At 40.2% G+C, this 16472-nt stretch overlaps 1 protein-coding gene across 3 annotated transcripts; it reads right to left on the minus strand.

Moving 5' to 3' along the window:
- Positions 1–403: 403 nt before the first annotated feature.
- ZFP62 (ZFP62 zinc finger protein) lies at positions 404–13224 on the minus strand. Of its 3 annotated transcripts, XM_049648349.1 has the most exons (3): positions 11181–12117; positions 5200–5486; positions 404–4271 (listed from the first exon to the last, which is right to left on the minus strand). In XM_049648349.1, coding segments are annotated over exons 2-3 (2784 nt in total). In that variant the 5' UTR covers positions 5201–5486; positions 11181–12117; the 3' UTR covers positions 404–1488. The 3 variants fall into 3 exon arrangements, with proteins under 3 accessions (XP_049504306.1, XP_049504303.1, XP_049504305.1); XM_049648346.1 differs by lacking the exons at positions 5200–5486; positions 11181–12117 and adding an exon at positions 12812–13224; XM_049648348.1 differs by lacking the exon at positions 11181–12117 and having other exon boundaries at positions 5200–6054.
- Positions 13225–16472: the final 3248 nt, after the last annotated feature.

Raw genomic sequence — 16472 nt, forward strand, 5'->3', positions numbered from 1 at the left:
TAGAATTCAGCCTCTATAGACAGACCCCACCTGGAGTATTCTTCAACAGCGTACTTAACTTTCAAAAGACTCTCCTTTTACCCTTTGAGTTACCTGGTTAATATAAATAATATTTTGTTAATTTCTATCTGTTCCCAAGAGAACTATTTCTGTGTGGTGACAGATCAGTCCCACAGCCTGCCCATTCTTAGGAGCTATGATCCAGCCCCAGTATGAGGATCAATCCATTTTGCACTTCTCCTGGTGAAGACACCACCTAATTTCTTGTGAAACTGAGCTACTAGACCTGTGGTATAAGTCTCCTGCTGCCCTCCCTGCATTGGATCTGGTCTAACTTACCCCCACAAAGATGACAAACGGCTTTCTCTGCCATACTGCTCCATCTGAAGTCAGTCACAGTCTGTTTACTTTTGAGGAATTTCTTTATTGGAGTTCCATCTTACCTCACCACAACCATCTGGCTCTTCATGGCCAAGAAAGAGTGAGCCCTGAACATAGTATTCATAACATTTTACAACAGACAAGACACACATGTAGTGCATGAAATCTTTACAATAACACATTCCAAAACAATCATTTAACAGGATTATTAAGCATGAATTTCCTCTGATCCCTCTATTATCAACAGCTACTCAGCTTTTTAGCTCTTGCAATACAATGACCTTCTCAGCATTCCTACTCATAGGAATCCCTGAGTCAATGATGTTTGTGCAGGTGCAAATTCATGAAGACCTGTTCCATTAGTTATGTAATGTGCTGAATTTCTCTCTATGGTAGAACCTTTCATTTGTAGCACAATGTGTGAGGTTTTCACTCCTCACACTTCATCATTCATTGAGGGGGCTCATTTGAAATTCTTAAAAAGTTTTGTCCATTCAACTGATGTATCACAACATTACAACAGTATAATCCAATCAGCTTGCATTTTTAATGACTCTATTTCCTATTAGATTCATGTCTACATTTTCCACTCTTCCTACAACAAAACCCAATTTTGTTTCAAAATGTCATCACCCCTCACAAATTATTCAGTTATATCAAGCTTATACTTCATGATCACTCCTCTTAAATATATATTCCCTGAAGCCTATCTCTCCCTGAATTTGCCTGTTGGAGGCCATTCTTGTATTTTTTCCACTGACCAATGTATAATTGGGATTCAAAGCTATAGCTGAATTTCCCCCATTTCTATTCACACAATTTAACCAAATATGAACTTTCTGATAGTGACTATATGACTTCTAAGTGAAGTCCTTTCCTTATCCATGTGCTTTATGTCCAGAAATGTCTGCTTACTTTGAAGGTTTTTCAAATACTCTGTCACTTTGATAGGTTTTATCCCCAGTATCAACTATTTTGTGTTCCATAAAGGCTCAACTACCTTGACATTGCAGGCTTCCTTGCTGGCTATGACTGAAGATCATACTGAAGAGTACTCAGTTTCATTTATACTATGTAAATTATAAGCCATGAACAAATACCTCATATTCATATGATATTCATACATTCATAAGGTTTTTCTTCCATTTGAGTTGAGACTTGGTAAGCTCTGCCTCCTACAGATATGCTCATCTTGGTCCCTTCCAGAGCATTCCCTCCCTCATGAGTTCTCTTCTGTGATGTGTCACTGTGACTTCCCACATTTATCACATTTAAAGATTCCTCTCCAGTATGGGTTCTTTTATGCTTGGTGAGATTTGATCTGATATTAAAAGCCTTCCCACACTCATTACATCGGTATGGCTTCTTTCCAGTGTGGATCCTTTTGTGTTGGTCAAGAACTGATCTGTAATTGAAGGATTTCCCACACTCACAATTATAGGGCTGCTGCCCACGGTGGACACTTTTATGGTTAATAAGACTTGAGTGTGAGATGTATGCCTTCCCACACTCATCACATTCATAGGGTTTCTCGCCCGTATGAATCCTTTTATGCACTGTCAGGCCTGAGCTGTTCCTGAATGCCTTTCCACACCTATCGCATATATAAGGTTTTTCCCCTGTGTGAATCCTCTTGTGTTGAGAAAGGAGTGAACTGTAATTGAAAGACTTCCCACAGTCAACACATTTGAAGGGTTTCTCCCCAAGATGGACTCTTTTATGGCTTAATAGAGTTCTGCTTGAGAAAAAAGCTTTTCCACATTCATCACATGTGTAGGGAGTCTTGCCAGGGTGGGTACTTTTATGGTTAATAAGGCTTGAGTGTGAGATGTAGGCTTTTCCACACACATCACATTCATAGGGCTTCTCCCCCGTGTGGATTCTTTTATGCACTTTAAGGCTTGAGTTGTTTCTGAAGACCTTCTCACACCTGTCACATTCATAAGGTTTCTCTCTAGTGTGGACCCTTTTGTGTTGAGAAAGGAGTGAAGTGTAATTAAAAGATTTCTCACATACATCACATTTGTAGGGCTTCTCCCCAAGATGGATTTTTTTGTGGTTTATAAGGGTTCGGTATGTGATGAAAGCTTTTTCACACTCATCACACTTATAGGGCTTTTCCCCAGGGTGTACACTTTTATGATTTATAAGGCTTGAGAGTGAGATGTAGGCTTTCCCACATTCTTCACATTTGTAAGGTCTCTCCCCAGTGTGGATCCGTTTATGTACTTTAAGGCCTGAATTATTTCTGAAGGCTTTTCCACACTCATCACATCCAAAAGGTTTTTCCCTTGTATGAATCCTTTTATGTTGTTCAAGGGCAGAGCTGTAATTGAAAGACTTCTCACAATAACTACATTTATAGGGTTTCTCCCCAAGATGGATTCCTTTGTGGTTTTTAAGGCTAGAGCGTGAGATATAGGCTTTCCCACAAACATCACACTTATATGGTTTTTCCCCAGTATGGAGCCTCCTATGGACTTTGAGGCCTGAATTGTTCCTAAATGTTTTCCCACACAAGTCACAAACATAAGGTCTCTCTCCAGTGTGAATGGTTTTATGCTGAAGGAGAAGTGAGTTATAGCTGAAGGATTTTCCACAATCCTTACATTCATGAGCTTTCTTCCCAGGGTGAATGCTTTTATGAACTGCGAGGCCTGAGCTATAGCTGAACGCTTTGCCACAGACCTCACACTTGTAAGGTTTCTCTCCCGTGTGGATCCTTTTGTGCACTATAAGGCCTGAGCTGTTCCTGAAGGCCTTCCCGCATTCATCACATTCATAAGGTTTCTCTCCAGTGTGGATGACTTTATGCTGAATGAGAAGAGAGCTATAATTAAATGATTTCTCACACTCATCACATTTATAAGGTTTATCTCCAAAGTGGATGCTTTTATGGTTTAGAAGTGTTCTGCAAGTAATGAAGGCCTTCCCACACTCATCGCATTCATAAGGTTTCTCGCCTGTGTGTATCCTTTTGTGGACCCTAAGGCCGGAGCTATTACTGAAAGTTTTCCCACAGATGTCACATTCGTAGGGCTTCTCCCCTGTGTGGATCCTTTTGTGGACTCTGAGACCAGAGCTGTTCCTGAAAGCCTTCCCACACTCACCACATTCGTAGGGCTTCTCCCCTGTGTGGATCCTCTTATGCTGGTCCAACACAGAACTGTAATTGAAGGATTTCCCACACTCATCACATTTACAGTTCTTCTCCCCAGAGTGGGTGCTTTTATGGTTTATAAGGCTGGAGTATGACATGTAGGCTTTCCCACATTCCTCACACTTGTACGGTTTCTCCCCAGTATGGATCCGTTTGTGGACTCGAAGGCTTGAGCTACTCCGGAAAGCCCCTCCACAGTCATCACACTCATAGCGTTTTTCCCCAGTATGCATAATTTTATGTTGAACAAGGCGCGAATTGTATTTGAACGATTTCCCACACTCCTCACATCTGTGTGATTTCTTAGCAGCACTGGTTTTCTGCTGTAGACCAGGATGAGAGTTTCCATTAAGGTTCTCCACACATTTGTCTTGTTCACTGCTTATCTGTTCTATAGGGACATTCTGGTGTGTAATATGTTTTGAGCTTGGATACAAGCTTTTCTCAGATGCCTCATCTTCCTGTTCCATCTTTATATTTGCTGTGTTCTTGGCTTTGCCAATCTTTTCCCTGGTGCCACTTTTGTCTTCCATCCTCCTTTTTCCCTCCGGATTTTCCAATTGACTTTCTACCTTGCTATCCCAATCACAAGTTTCACCAACCTTAGATTCCTGTATATGATCCTTGTGAAAACCTTCCACTTTTGGCCACACAGATTCTGCATTTCCATCATTTTCATACTTTTCAGGTGATTCCTCATTCTCAGTGCCCCTCGTCTTCAAATGTGACACTAAATCAAGAAAACGAAAATGATACCTGTTCACTTTGTTTAGAAGACACTGGAAAAATTACATCCAAATTCACTCATTCACTTGACAAATATTTACTGACTGCATGCTGTGTGATAGGTACCATTTTTAACTGCAGGGAACAAAAAGGGACATGCCAAGATTTCTACCCCTGTGGAGCTGATGTTAAAATGTTAGAGCCTTGGATTTTCAATGGAACAAAGAGCTTTTCTATTCTTGCATGACAGTTTAGCAGGAGGGCAAATGAAATGGGTTGAAATGATGCACAGGACCACAGACGATCATCACCTAGTCATGAAAAAACAGAGGGTAGAACAAATCTCTGAATAAGAGGAAACAGAAAGATTAATAAGACAAAAGGTAAGAATACATAATCAGCAGAACTAAACAGATAAAGCTAAAAAAAAAAGAGAAGAAATTAGCACCTAGGTGGAGGTACTCGGGAGACGGTAATGAAAACATGAAGACAGTCATGAGAGACATGAGAAAGAAAGCAAACTACAGCTTCGTGGAGTTGGTTTGGCCTGCTGGACTTTCCCTCCAAGGAAAACCTGACCCTGGAAAGTGGGTAGTCAGGGAGGAATTCTACATGGAAGAGCATGCTCCATCCAGCCTGCCAGGCAAAGATGCATCATTTTTACTTTATGAACAGACTAACAGCAGTCAGAGCATATCAAAGATTAGAAGCTAAAATGCAAACCACCAAGCAAAGGAAATACTACTACCTGGATTCAAATACTTAACCGCATGATCTCAAGAAAGTGATTTACCCTCTTTGTGCCAGTTTCCTCATCTGTAAAATGAGGGCAATGGGGCTGACATGAATATTAAGTGAGATAACATATATAAAGTGTTGTGAACAATGCCAACTACTTGGTGAGTGCTATATGCATAATTATTACTACTTACTGAGGTCGGGTTATTTGATTGGAGTTGGAACCTGGGTATAAAGCACAGGACTCAGGAAAGGTAAATTCCTTCCTAGAACAGATTTTAGGGCTCAAGCAGGGCTTCTTTGTTCCTCTTGAAAGTACTCTACTTGTCTCTACTACTTTGGGCAGAGTAGTTCATGTTGCTGAAATGTGAGGGCAGGCAGTGGAATCCCATAATCATCAGCTGCAGCACATCTTTTATCAGGGACCATGCTCCATCATTCCCTTTGGCCTTGGCCCATCCACCTCTATTCATCTTCAGCCCTCAGGAAAGAAAGATGTTCAAGTTCCTATAGCCATAAAGCCAAATCCTCTAAAATAAACATAAAAGGGGCACCTGGCTGGTAGAGCATGCAATTCTTGGTCTTGGGGTCATGAGTTCAAGCCCCACATTGAGCATGGAGCCTACTTAAAGTTAAAAAAATAAATAAACACACAAAACTTGATAGAGAAAAACAAAAAAGGAAGGGCTATAAGGGGGGGACTAGCCATATTAGGTATTAAAATATACCAAAAAGCCTCTATAAATAAAGCAGCATGGTACTGGTGTATGGCCAAATGGAATAGAATAGAAAGTCCAAAAATAGTCCTAATTACACACAGAAATCAAGCATATGATAAAGATGTCAGATCAAATTATTGAGGCAAAGATGGTATTTAGAATAGTGTTGGAACAACTATAAAACCATTGGAAAAAGATAAAATCAGATTCATTCTTTACACCATACTCAAGAATAAACTCCAAATACAGCAGATCTCTAATTATAAAAATGTGATGCCATACAAATACTAGAAGGAAACATGAGTGAATGTTTCTATAATCTGATTACAGAAAAAGTTTTCAAACTATGACTCATATGCAATAAGAGAAGATTGATAAATTTGTATAAATACAAATTACATGTCAAAAATGCTATAAGCAAAATTGAGAAATGGCAAAAATGAAAGAAAATATTTACCATGTGCATCATATAGAGGGGCTAATATCTCTCATACAAAAAATTTTCAAAAGTTGAAAAATATAGACTAAAATTCCTACAGAAAAATGTTCAAGAGAAAAATTTGCAAGAATGAACAATTCACAAAAAGAAATATTAAAATGTCCTGCAAACATGTTTTCAATGTCACTCATAAGAGAAATGCAAATGAGAACTACACTAAGATACCATTTCTCATCTGTTGTATTAAAAGCTTGACAATACACTCTGTTGGTGAGGCTGCTGTGGAAACAGGCACTCTCATATGTTAATGGGAATGCAAATTGGCATAAGCCCTGTTGAGGGGCATTGGCCAATATCTAACACAACTGTGTGCATTTACACTTCAATCCAGAAATCCCATTTAGGAATTTATACTGAAGATCCACTTCCAACAATACAAAAAAGCATATGTGCACAAAGCTATTCATGGTAGCATTATTTGTAACTACAGAATTTGGAAAACTACCTAAACATCCAAGCATAGAAGATCTATTAAATAAACTATGGCACATAATCACAATGGAGTACTAAAAAAAATTAGGAACATCTCTATAAATTGATTGAGAGGGAGCAATTTTCAAGATGTAAAGAGGAAAAAAGCATACATGCTACATTTTATATATAAGGAAGAAAAATAAGAAAATGAGCATATATCTGCTTATCTTCATAGTAATGAGAAGCCAGAAATCAGTAAAGCCCCATTACCTGTAAATGGAGGAGTGGGGAGGACAGTGCAAAATTATAGGGAAGACAGACACTCTAAGAACAGCTTTTTGCACAGTTTTTACTTATGGAAGCATGATAATATGCTGCATATTATCATGACTAAAATTAAATCAGTGAGAATTACAAAAAGGAAAAGCAGCTAAACCAGAAAGCAAATGGAAACAAATGAACTCATTTGTGTTTGACATGAATACTGTAACCACAGGAAGGGAACAAAAACAAACTGTAACCTGAGGAAGGGAACAAAAAGAAACAAACAACTAACCCATGTAACTTAGGCACACAATTATTACATAATATGTGACTATATACTTTTCAGTCTTGGGAAGGAGGGGGTGGTGGGGAAGCACTGAAAACAACACTTTTTTTTTTTTTTTAATATATGAAATTTATTGTCAACAACTGAACACTTTTTAAGCAGGTTTGTTTTCTGCAAAGATTGGGCAAAGTAATTTTTTAAAAATTATTATTATAATTTTTTAATGTTTATTTTTGAGAGAGAGCACAAGCAGGGGAGGGGCAGAGAGAAAGGGGGACAGAGGATCCAAAGCACGCTCTGTGCTGACAGCAGAGAGCCCAATGCAGGGCTCGAACTCACAAACATGATCTGCACTGAAGTCAGAAGCTTAACTGACTGAGCCACCCAAGGTGCCCTGTTGGCAAAGTAATTTTGAAACAATTTTAGATGTGGTGGGGGATTGAGTAAATATGTTGATTTAGTTGCAAGCCAAGGCTCTCCTGGAGGAAGAGGAGACCTAAAAATATGGAATAGGGGAAGACAAGAAAGAACCTGTAGGGATGAATCAGAGATCAGTGTGAATTCATGATTTCTAAACATATATATGTGTGTGTGCACATGTCTGTGTATTCACAGGAATTCACATATTCCCTAGCTCTCTGCTGAAAAGCCAAGAAGTAAAAAATATCTTAGTGGTAATAAGCACATCCAGCACCCTGTTCTTAGTCTCTACGACCATTACCTACTAAAAGGAACTATAGCTCCTCAGAGAAATGGCAGATTCTAGGCTAGGGCAGGATACACACAAGGTGAGCTGGGGCATCTTGTTATGCCAACAAGTAAGGAGATGCTTAAAAATGACAGGACATGTCATAAGACCACAAGCCAGCTTGGCCATGCATTTTAGGCTCCATAATAATTATGTACAGTAATGAATTACATACCATTGAAAATGGGATTTCGTGAGTCCATACATAAACAGGGGAGAAAGAGAAGCTGCTTACTTACAGGAGAATGCCAGGGCCAGTTAGTATATGTGGAGAAAACAGTAGAGTTGAAAATAAATTAGTATTCTGCAACTATCAGAGCAAAGACTGGATCAGGGCAGAATTATCACTGGATTCTAAATCTACGGGAAATTTTGAGAAGGTGCAGTACATATGCACAATCTTAAAATATTCACCCCAGACTGAAAGGGAAAAATAGTAATTATACAGTAGAGAAATTAGACAATGTCTTGGCCAACTGTGGTAAATTAATATCACCAATGGAGGCAGATTGACATTATGTGCTTCCCGAAGTGACATCCTGAGGACACATCGCCTACAAGAATGCAGCACTGAGCAGTTTGCCAACCTTTATTAGATAATATCAAGGAATCAGAATTTAGGATGGTATGATAATGGCACTGTGGCTGTTAGAAGTGTCATTTTTGTTTGTAGACTGAAAGTATGTTAGAATGTAATGGCATTATGTCTGAAGTTTCCTTGAAAAAACTTTAATAAAGGAAAAATACAAAGGGAAAGATGAAACAAATGTAGCAGAATTAAAATAATTATTTAAGCTGATCTATGGGTATATGAAATTTATTGTACTATTTTACTTTCCTGTATGTTTAAATTTTTTCATAATAAAAAATTAAAAGAAAAAAGATCACTCATACTAGTTTCAGTGGGCAAATGAATTAGAGAGAACCGAGTCCTGAAGTCTGGGAGGAGGTTACTAAAGCCAATCAAGAAGACTCATGTGCCCTATCAAAATATAGCATTTTACACAGAGCTAGAACAAACAAACCCAAAATTTGTATGGAACTACAAAAGACCCTGAATAGCCAAAATAACTTTGAAAAAGAAAAGCAAAGCTGGAGGCAGCACAATTCTGGACTTCAAGGAATATTAAAAAGCTCCAGGAAACAGAACAGTTATGGTGCTGGCACAAAAACAGACACACAGATCAGCAGAACAGAATACAAAACCCAGAAATGAACGCACAATTATACGGTCAATTAATCTTTGCCAAAGCAGGAAAGAATATCCAAAGGGGGAAAAGACAATCTTTTCGAAAAATGGTGTTAGAAAACTGGACAGCAACGTGCAAAAAAATGAAAGTAGACCACTTTCTTACACCATACACAAAAATAAATTCAAAATGGATTTGAAAGGCCTAAATGTGAGACAGGAAACCATAAAAATCCTAAGGAAGAACACAAGTACTAACTTCTTTGACATTGGCCATAGCAACTTATTTTCAGATATGTCTCCTGAGGCAAGAAAAACAAAAGCAAAAATAAACTATTGGGAATTCATCAAGATAAAAAGCTTCTGCACAGCAAAGGAAACAATCAACAAAACTAAATGGCAACCTACAGAATGGAAGAAAGTATTTGCAAATTACCTATGTATGGATAAAGAGTTAGTATCCAAAACATATACAGAAACTTAACATCCAAAACATGAATAATCAAATTAAAAAATGTGCAGAAGACAGGCATAGACATTTTCCCAAAGACACACAGATGGCCAACAGACACATGAAAGGATGCTCAACATCACTCATCATCCAGAATGGCTAAGATTAACAACTCAGGAAACAACGGTGTTGGGGACGATGCAGAGTAAGGGGATCACTTTTGTACTGTTGGTGGGAATGCAAACTAGTGCAGCCACTATGGAAAACAGTATTGAGGTTCCTCAAAAAGTTACAAATAGAACTGCCCTATGATCCAGCAATTGCAGTACTAGGTATTTACCCAAAGAATACAAAAATACTAACTCAAAAGGATACATACACCCCCATGTTTACAGCAGCATTATCTACAATAGCCAAATTATGGAAACAGCCCAAGTGTCTGTCCACTGATGAATGGATGAAGAAAATGTGGTATACATATAAAACGGAATACTACTCAGCCATAAAAAAGAATGAAATCTTGCCATTTGCAATGACATGGATGGAGCTAGAGAGTATTACGCTAAGTGAAATAAGTCAGTCAGAGAAAGATAAATATCACATGATTTCATTCCTATGTGGAATTTAAGAAACAAAATAAATGGGCAAAGGAGCAAGAGAGAGAGAAGGGGGGGGGGCGGAGATGAAAGAAAAGAAAAGTTCAAGAAACAGACTCTTAAAGAAAACAAACTGGCGGTTACCAGAAGGGAGAGGGATGAGGGATGGGGGCAATGGAGGGATGACGGGGCTTAAAGAGCGCACCTGTCATGATGAGCACAGGGTGATGTATGCAAGTGCTGAATCACTAAATTGTATACCTGAAACTAATATTACACTGTACGTTAACTAAATGGAATTTAAATTCTTCTCTAACTCCTCTCTAGTTGTCAGCAGGAAGCATGACCCAACAGTCTGGTAACATCAGTCAAAAGTGCTAGCTTTAGAATGCCATCTGCTCCTTCCAAATTACACATCCTACCACCTCTGAACTCCTTGGTACTTGTCATTCATGCTCTACCAATGCCCAAAAAAGCCTCTGCACATAATAAGAACCTGCCCTTAATTCTTGCTGTCCCTGCACAAAAGAGTCAGATGCCCCTTCTTAAAGAGACTGGACAACTCACAAAAGAATCGTGGCTTACTCTGGCCAAAAAGTCCTGCCTATTAACAGGCTGTAATGAGCCATGCATCAGCAGCTACTCTAGATTTCCAAACATTCCACAAGTTTATTTGCCATCAAGTGTCACATCAGGATTCTGTACCTTAAGTTCTTTTTATATATTTGGCTTGGAAATGACCAAAAAAACAAGACATGTGAGCACAAAATTCTTACCAATTCAGAAGAAAGAATACCTAGGAAATTGGAGAATGAGACAGATGAAAGATGGAATCAAGGAATACAGATGAAGAGAGACAATATGTGTGCTTTAGTTATTATTGCATTTAGTTTATGAATATCAGCATTGTAAACAGTTAACATGAGTTGGTTCTATGGCTTAAAAGTAGAAATAATGATGAAAGGTGATTTTTCCTTAAAGTAAAAAATGAAATAGAACATTCTCATACCTGGTAGTGGTGAAGAGATATCTAGTCATCCTGAGGAAAAAGGTAAGCAGAGGAGATTCTGAAAGGGAGACTGAGAGATTTTCTGAAGCTAAATGGGCAGAGACTGGCTGGAAGGGAGTCATTAACAGAATTAGATTATTAGGCTAGCATAAAGCTAATAAGCATCATAAACACAAGATCAGGAGAGAAAACCTACTTGGTCTTATTTGTTCTTTAAGCACTCTACACGAACTGTTATAATAATGATTTGGCATGTTTAACAATTTACCAGTAACTGGCTGAGTTAATGTAAAACAAAAATTATTTTGACTGATCTCTTCTTTAAAAACCCTTGCTAAAGTATGTCCTAGTAGAACCTCATTGAGTGCATCATTGATGAAGTAACAAAAAATTGAAAACAACCCAAATGGCTCCAAACAGATCTAAAAAATTATGGAATATTAAAAACACTCAAACAATAGTCAATCTGTTACCACAGTGCTGTTTTGTTGTTGTTTTCAAAGCTCTTTGTATTCTGATGATGCCTAAAATACAGTAGAAGGAAAAAAGCAAGGGGACAGAACTTTGGAGCATACCCTATCACCTCTGTGAAAAAAGGGGAACTAACTACATTCACATTTGCCCAGTATTTGCATAAACAAACTGGATGGTTACACTCTAACAAATGTAACTGTCTAGGGGTTTGGGCATGAGAAGATGACTGAGCGGGAGCAAACCTTGTCACTGATAACTGCTTATATTAAACATCTAAACCATAGGAGTATTAAATATATTAGTAAACATATTTAGAAAATTATTAACAAAACAAAACCCTCGGGCTTTCAAATAGAAAACAACCTAGTGGCCACCTAGTCTAAACGTTTTTAGAGCAGCACACCCAGCCCTGGCACTTCCCGTTCATCTTTCACATCCCGGTTGTCCCTGAGTCTAGAAGCCTCTTCCATATTCCCCCTACCTAGTCAACTCCTCAACTTTCAGAGTCCACGGCAAGCCACCTCCTCTGGTCGTACCCCAGTCGGTACACGGGTGAGCTTCCCCAGAGCAAGGGTCTGGAAGCTCCTCCCCGGGGCTGGATCCGCACCTGTGGCTGCAACCTCTCAACTTCCCAATCAAGGGAAGTGGAGGGGGGGGGGAAGAGGGGAGGGGAGTACTGAAGCAGATCACCCCTAGGGGTCCCTCTAACGCTCGTAATCACTCTCACGTCCTAGGGCCAAACTTAACTGTAAGGGGGAGTCACTCCAGGGGAATTATTTTAACGGGCTCATGTCCAGGACTCCCCTCCGGCCCGAGAAAGCAGCGAATAGTACAGAAAGACAAGAGCCAGGCCCCAGTCTTTCTCCGGACGCTGGGCAACCCCAACCCGGCTCTGGCCGCTCGGACGGCTGGAGTTGGGGCCCAGAGAGAGACCAGCCTGTTCCAGGGGCACGCCCCACACCCCTCGGCTGGCCTGAGGTCTTCCCTCCGCTCCACTCCCCCCGGAACCTGCCTCCTGAGGTGTGTATAGGAAGGGGGAACGCTTCCCTCCATATCCCGCCCAAGACCCAAGGGGCAGCCAAGACTTGGCCACTAAGGGAAGGGCGTGGCAGGCGAGGGCCCGGGGCGGAAGCGCGGGCAGCCGCGAACTCACGTACTAGCTGTGTAGCGGCTCCGCGGGAGCCCGGCCGCCGGCGGGATAAAAGCACGGACGGCCCGGCCGGAAGGGCCCGCGCTGGCTCTAGGGCACTTCCGAGTCCTCTCTGGGAGGCTGGAGGACGGACTCGATGATATTTCTCCGTTCGGGCACGTGACCCGTGGTGCGTTCGGAGGGCGTGGGCGCGGGGCGAAGCTAGTTTCTGTACTGCTTTGTAGCCCGTTTGGGGCCGCAGCCGGGAGACCGGAGGAGACGCTTCCAGGTTTTGTGGACTTCATATTCCAGGGTGGGGATGACAGTAAGGCAAATGAGGGGCTAGGTAGAATAAACACCTAACGACTCTACCTGAACACGGAACACTTTACAGAGTGAGGCGCAGGGCCGCCCCCGGGAGGAGGCGGAGCTGAGCGTCGAGTCGGTGGGCTCCGTCCGCCCCCTCCGAGAGGTAGGCCGGGGGCAGACGCGGCGGCCCGGAAGAGCGTCCTGCGAAGCGCCTGGGCTTTGGGAACGCTGGGCGCGGCGGAAGCGCCCCAGGACCGGGCTGGAACCCCGGCCTGGAAGGACTTTTGAAAGAGATCCTTTTTTTTTTTTTTTTTTTTTAAGTAACATCTGCATATTTTTCATCTTAGGTTTACGTAATTGCAAAGAAAAATTTTTGGCACACTGTGCTGACATTTAAAAAAACAAAACCTCTTATTTTAGACGAATACAATGGACTCTGAATCCACAATTTACTATCATTCGCTTTTAACGGAAAATTTACATCATTTCAGATTTTTCCTTGAACCTATATTTTATGTCCCTCATGAGATTTTTATTCTCACCTGAAATATTTTCATTCTCACTGTTAGCCTAATGTAAAAAAGTTAAATGCTTTAAATTGTATTGTTTTCTCTAGCATCCATCTTCGTAACGGAATCAGAAGTTTACGTATTTTTCTCACTCAAGTGTTGTTTTCTGGATTATTAGCAAAATTATATGTATTGCTAAATTTCAATGATCAGTTCTTAGACTAAAGGTAAAATGTTTTGGAAGCAAACTTTTAATAAGATCGATATTTGAAAACAGTTCAAGTTATGCAAAGTACTTGGGTGAATTTCACTTATCGCTGTAGTGAGCCGGTATTCAGCATCAATTCTGTGTCCAGTTTTTATTCTTTATGTAGGTGCAAGGCAAATGGAATAGAAGGTGCTTCCTTGTAGCAATGGGTTCTTGATCTGCTTCGGCTCCATGCAAGAAGGCGCAACTCAGAGTGAGTCTGGGCCAGTGTGAGGTGTGTTCTGTTAGAGAAGAAGGGAGACCATAGGAAGGAGCAGGGCCCCAGGCCCTTCTGAACGCAGCACAGGTTTAGGGAAAAGCACTTGCTGGAGTTAAGAATTGAGAGTTGATTCCCCTACATCTACCCCAATCGGTATAGCCTGGCCAACATACAGAGCATTTGAAATGTGACTAGTGTCGTTGAAGATCTGAATTTTTAATCACATTTAATTTCAATAGCCACACGTAGCTAATGTCCTCTGTATTGGACAGCATTGCTGTAGAAGTTGCTGCAGGCAGTGCCGCCAGAAGAATTCACATAACCAGATTAAAGGTTGTCGGTGTTAGTTAGCCTGCCACCCATGGCAGGGAAGACTGGATTTTTCTCTTTAGGCAGCAAGGTGCCTAATGTTTATGTCCAGGTTGGGAGGTTTTGCTCAATGAAAGGTAGTGGGGGGTGGAGGTGGGGGGTGGGGGGATCATTGGGAAGCCACATAAATCATCTTAATTAAGGTGATTTTTACTTTAACTAATGGTTTTTCCTCCATGAGCTTTGTCACACTTTAGACACCTTTTGTTTGGCCTGTGTCTACACACACACACTACCCTTTTCCAGTACCTGTGTTTTATGGGTATCTACAAATCAGAGCAGAGTGTGTAGATCTGCACTGATCAATATGGAAGCCATCATTTATATATGACTATTAAGCACATGAAATGTGGCTAATCTAAATTAAGATGTGCTGTAAATATAAAATCCACATCTGGGGGCGCCTGGGTGGCGCAGTCGGTTGAGCGTCCGACTTCAGCCAGGTCACGATCTCGCGGTCCGGTCTGTGGGTTCGAGCCCCGCGTCGGGCTCTGGGCTGATGGCTCGGAGCCTGGAGCCTGTTTCCGATTCTGTGTCTCCCTCTCTCTCTGCCCCTCCCCCGTTCATGCTTTGTCTCTCTCTGTCCCAAAAATAAATAAAAAACATTGAAAAAAAAAAATTAAAAAAAATAATAAAATCCACATCTGATATCTAAGATTTAGTAGAAAAAGAGAATGTAAAATGATATTTTTAATGTTAATTAGATGCTGAAATAATATTTTGGTTTTATTTGGGTTAAGTAAAATAAATATATAATTAAAATGAATTCCACCTGTTTCTTTTTATTTTAAATGTGTATACCAAAAAATTGGAAGTCACAAGACTCACATTACGTTCTATTTGACAACGCGGCTCTAAGAACCCAATAGGTACAGCTATGACCTCCTGAGGTTGCTCTTGCTTTCCAGCTCATCTGTCTCCTTTGAAGTAGTTCAAGTACAGATTAATGTTAAGCTATGCCCACAGGGGCTTACTTCCAACTCCTTTTTTAGTCATTGAATTGGGTCACAAATTATTAAAATAAAAGTTCCCCTCCCATTTTAACATATGTACCGAGCTCACTATAATTTGGAAAAGAAAGAAAAATTAGGAAAACTAACTACTTTTAATCCTGCTACCTAGTGACAACCACTATTAATGTCTAACTTCCTTTTCTGTTGCCAATTTGCAGATCTTTTTCAGATGGTTGTAATAGCACTATAGATGCAATTTTTATGGTGTTTTTACAAATATTATACCATACAATTTTCCATGTAACAACTCTGTGATATTCCACTGAACTATGATCTCCTTAACTCTTCCGTTGTTAACCAATCTTTCTGTTGGAAAGAGGTTCTTCCCAACTGAGTCTCTTTAAAAAATATGATTCAGTGCTCTAAAAATAGTGTGCAAAAGCTTTTTGAGAGGGAAACAACAAGAGGCTCTTAACTACAGAGAACAAACTGAGAGTTGATGGGGGAGGTGGATGGGGGTGGGGTACATGGGTGATTGGTATTAAGGAGGACAGTTGTAATGAGCGCTGGGTGTTGTATGTAAGTCTTGGAATAGTTGGCAAGAAGAATAAAGAATCAGACAAGGATGTAACCCATCACTATCATTATTTCCTACTGCAGCTGGAAAATGAAAAAAAGCAAAAGATGAACTAAACTTATGGAAAGATTCTTGGATGCACTATTTGCATGAGTGGAAAGATTCGGTATCAGAATGATGTCAGTTCTCTCTAGATCAATATTTAACTATGATCCCAGTAAACAATAGCAACAAAATCTTCTTAAGCAACACACAATTGATTTTAAAGTTCATGTGGAAAAATGAAGATTGTTTCTAGCTAGGAAATGCCTAGGAAAAAAAATACAAGTGACCACGGGGAGGGGGGCGGTGGGGTACTATTACAGCATATTAACAAACTGGTGTAATTCTAGGACACAAAGCCTAAAAATAAACCTAAATAAGTGTTTAGTATCTGATAAAGGTAGCATTTCAAATCAGTGGGAAACAGGTGGTATAAGGACAACTATGAAGCATTAAGGAAAAA

The sequence above is a fragment of the Panthera uncia genome, assembly GCF_023721935.1.
Source record: "Panthera uncia isolate 11264 chromosome A1 unlocalized genomic scaffold, Puncia_PCG_1.0 HiC_scaffold_17, whole genome shotgun sequence".
In the NCBI taxonomy this organism is placed as follows: domain Eukaryota; kingdom Metazoa; phylum Chordata; class Mammalia; order Carnivora; family Felidae; genus Panthera; species Panthera uncia.

What these genes read in the sequence shown, in the direction of transcription:
- ZFP62 (XM_049648346.1), bottom strand. Translation starts at nt 13,088, where the DNA reads ATGAAGTCCACAAAACCTGGAAGCGTCTCCTCCGGTCTCCCGGCTGCG. An exon ending in GCGGAGCCGCTACACAGCTA is followed by an intron (nt 4,272 to 12,811) that starts GTACGTGAGTTC and finishes TTCTTGATTTAG; the next exon opens with TGTCACATTTGAAGACGAGG.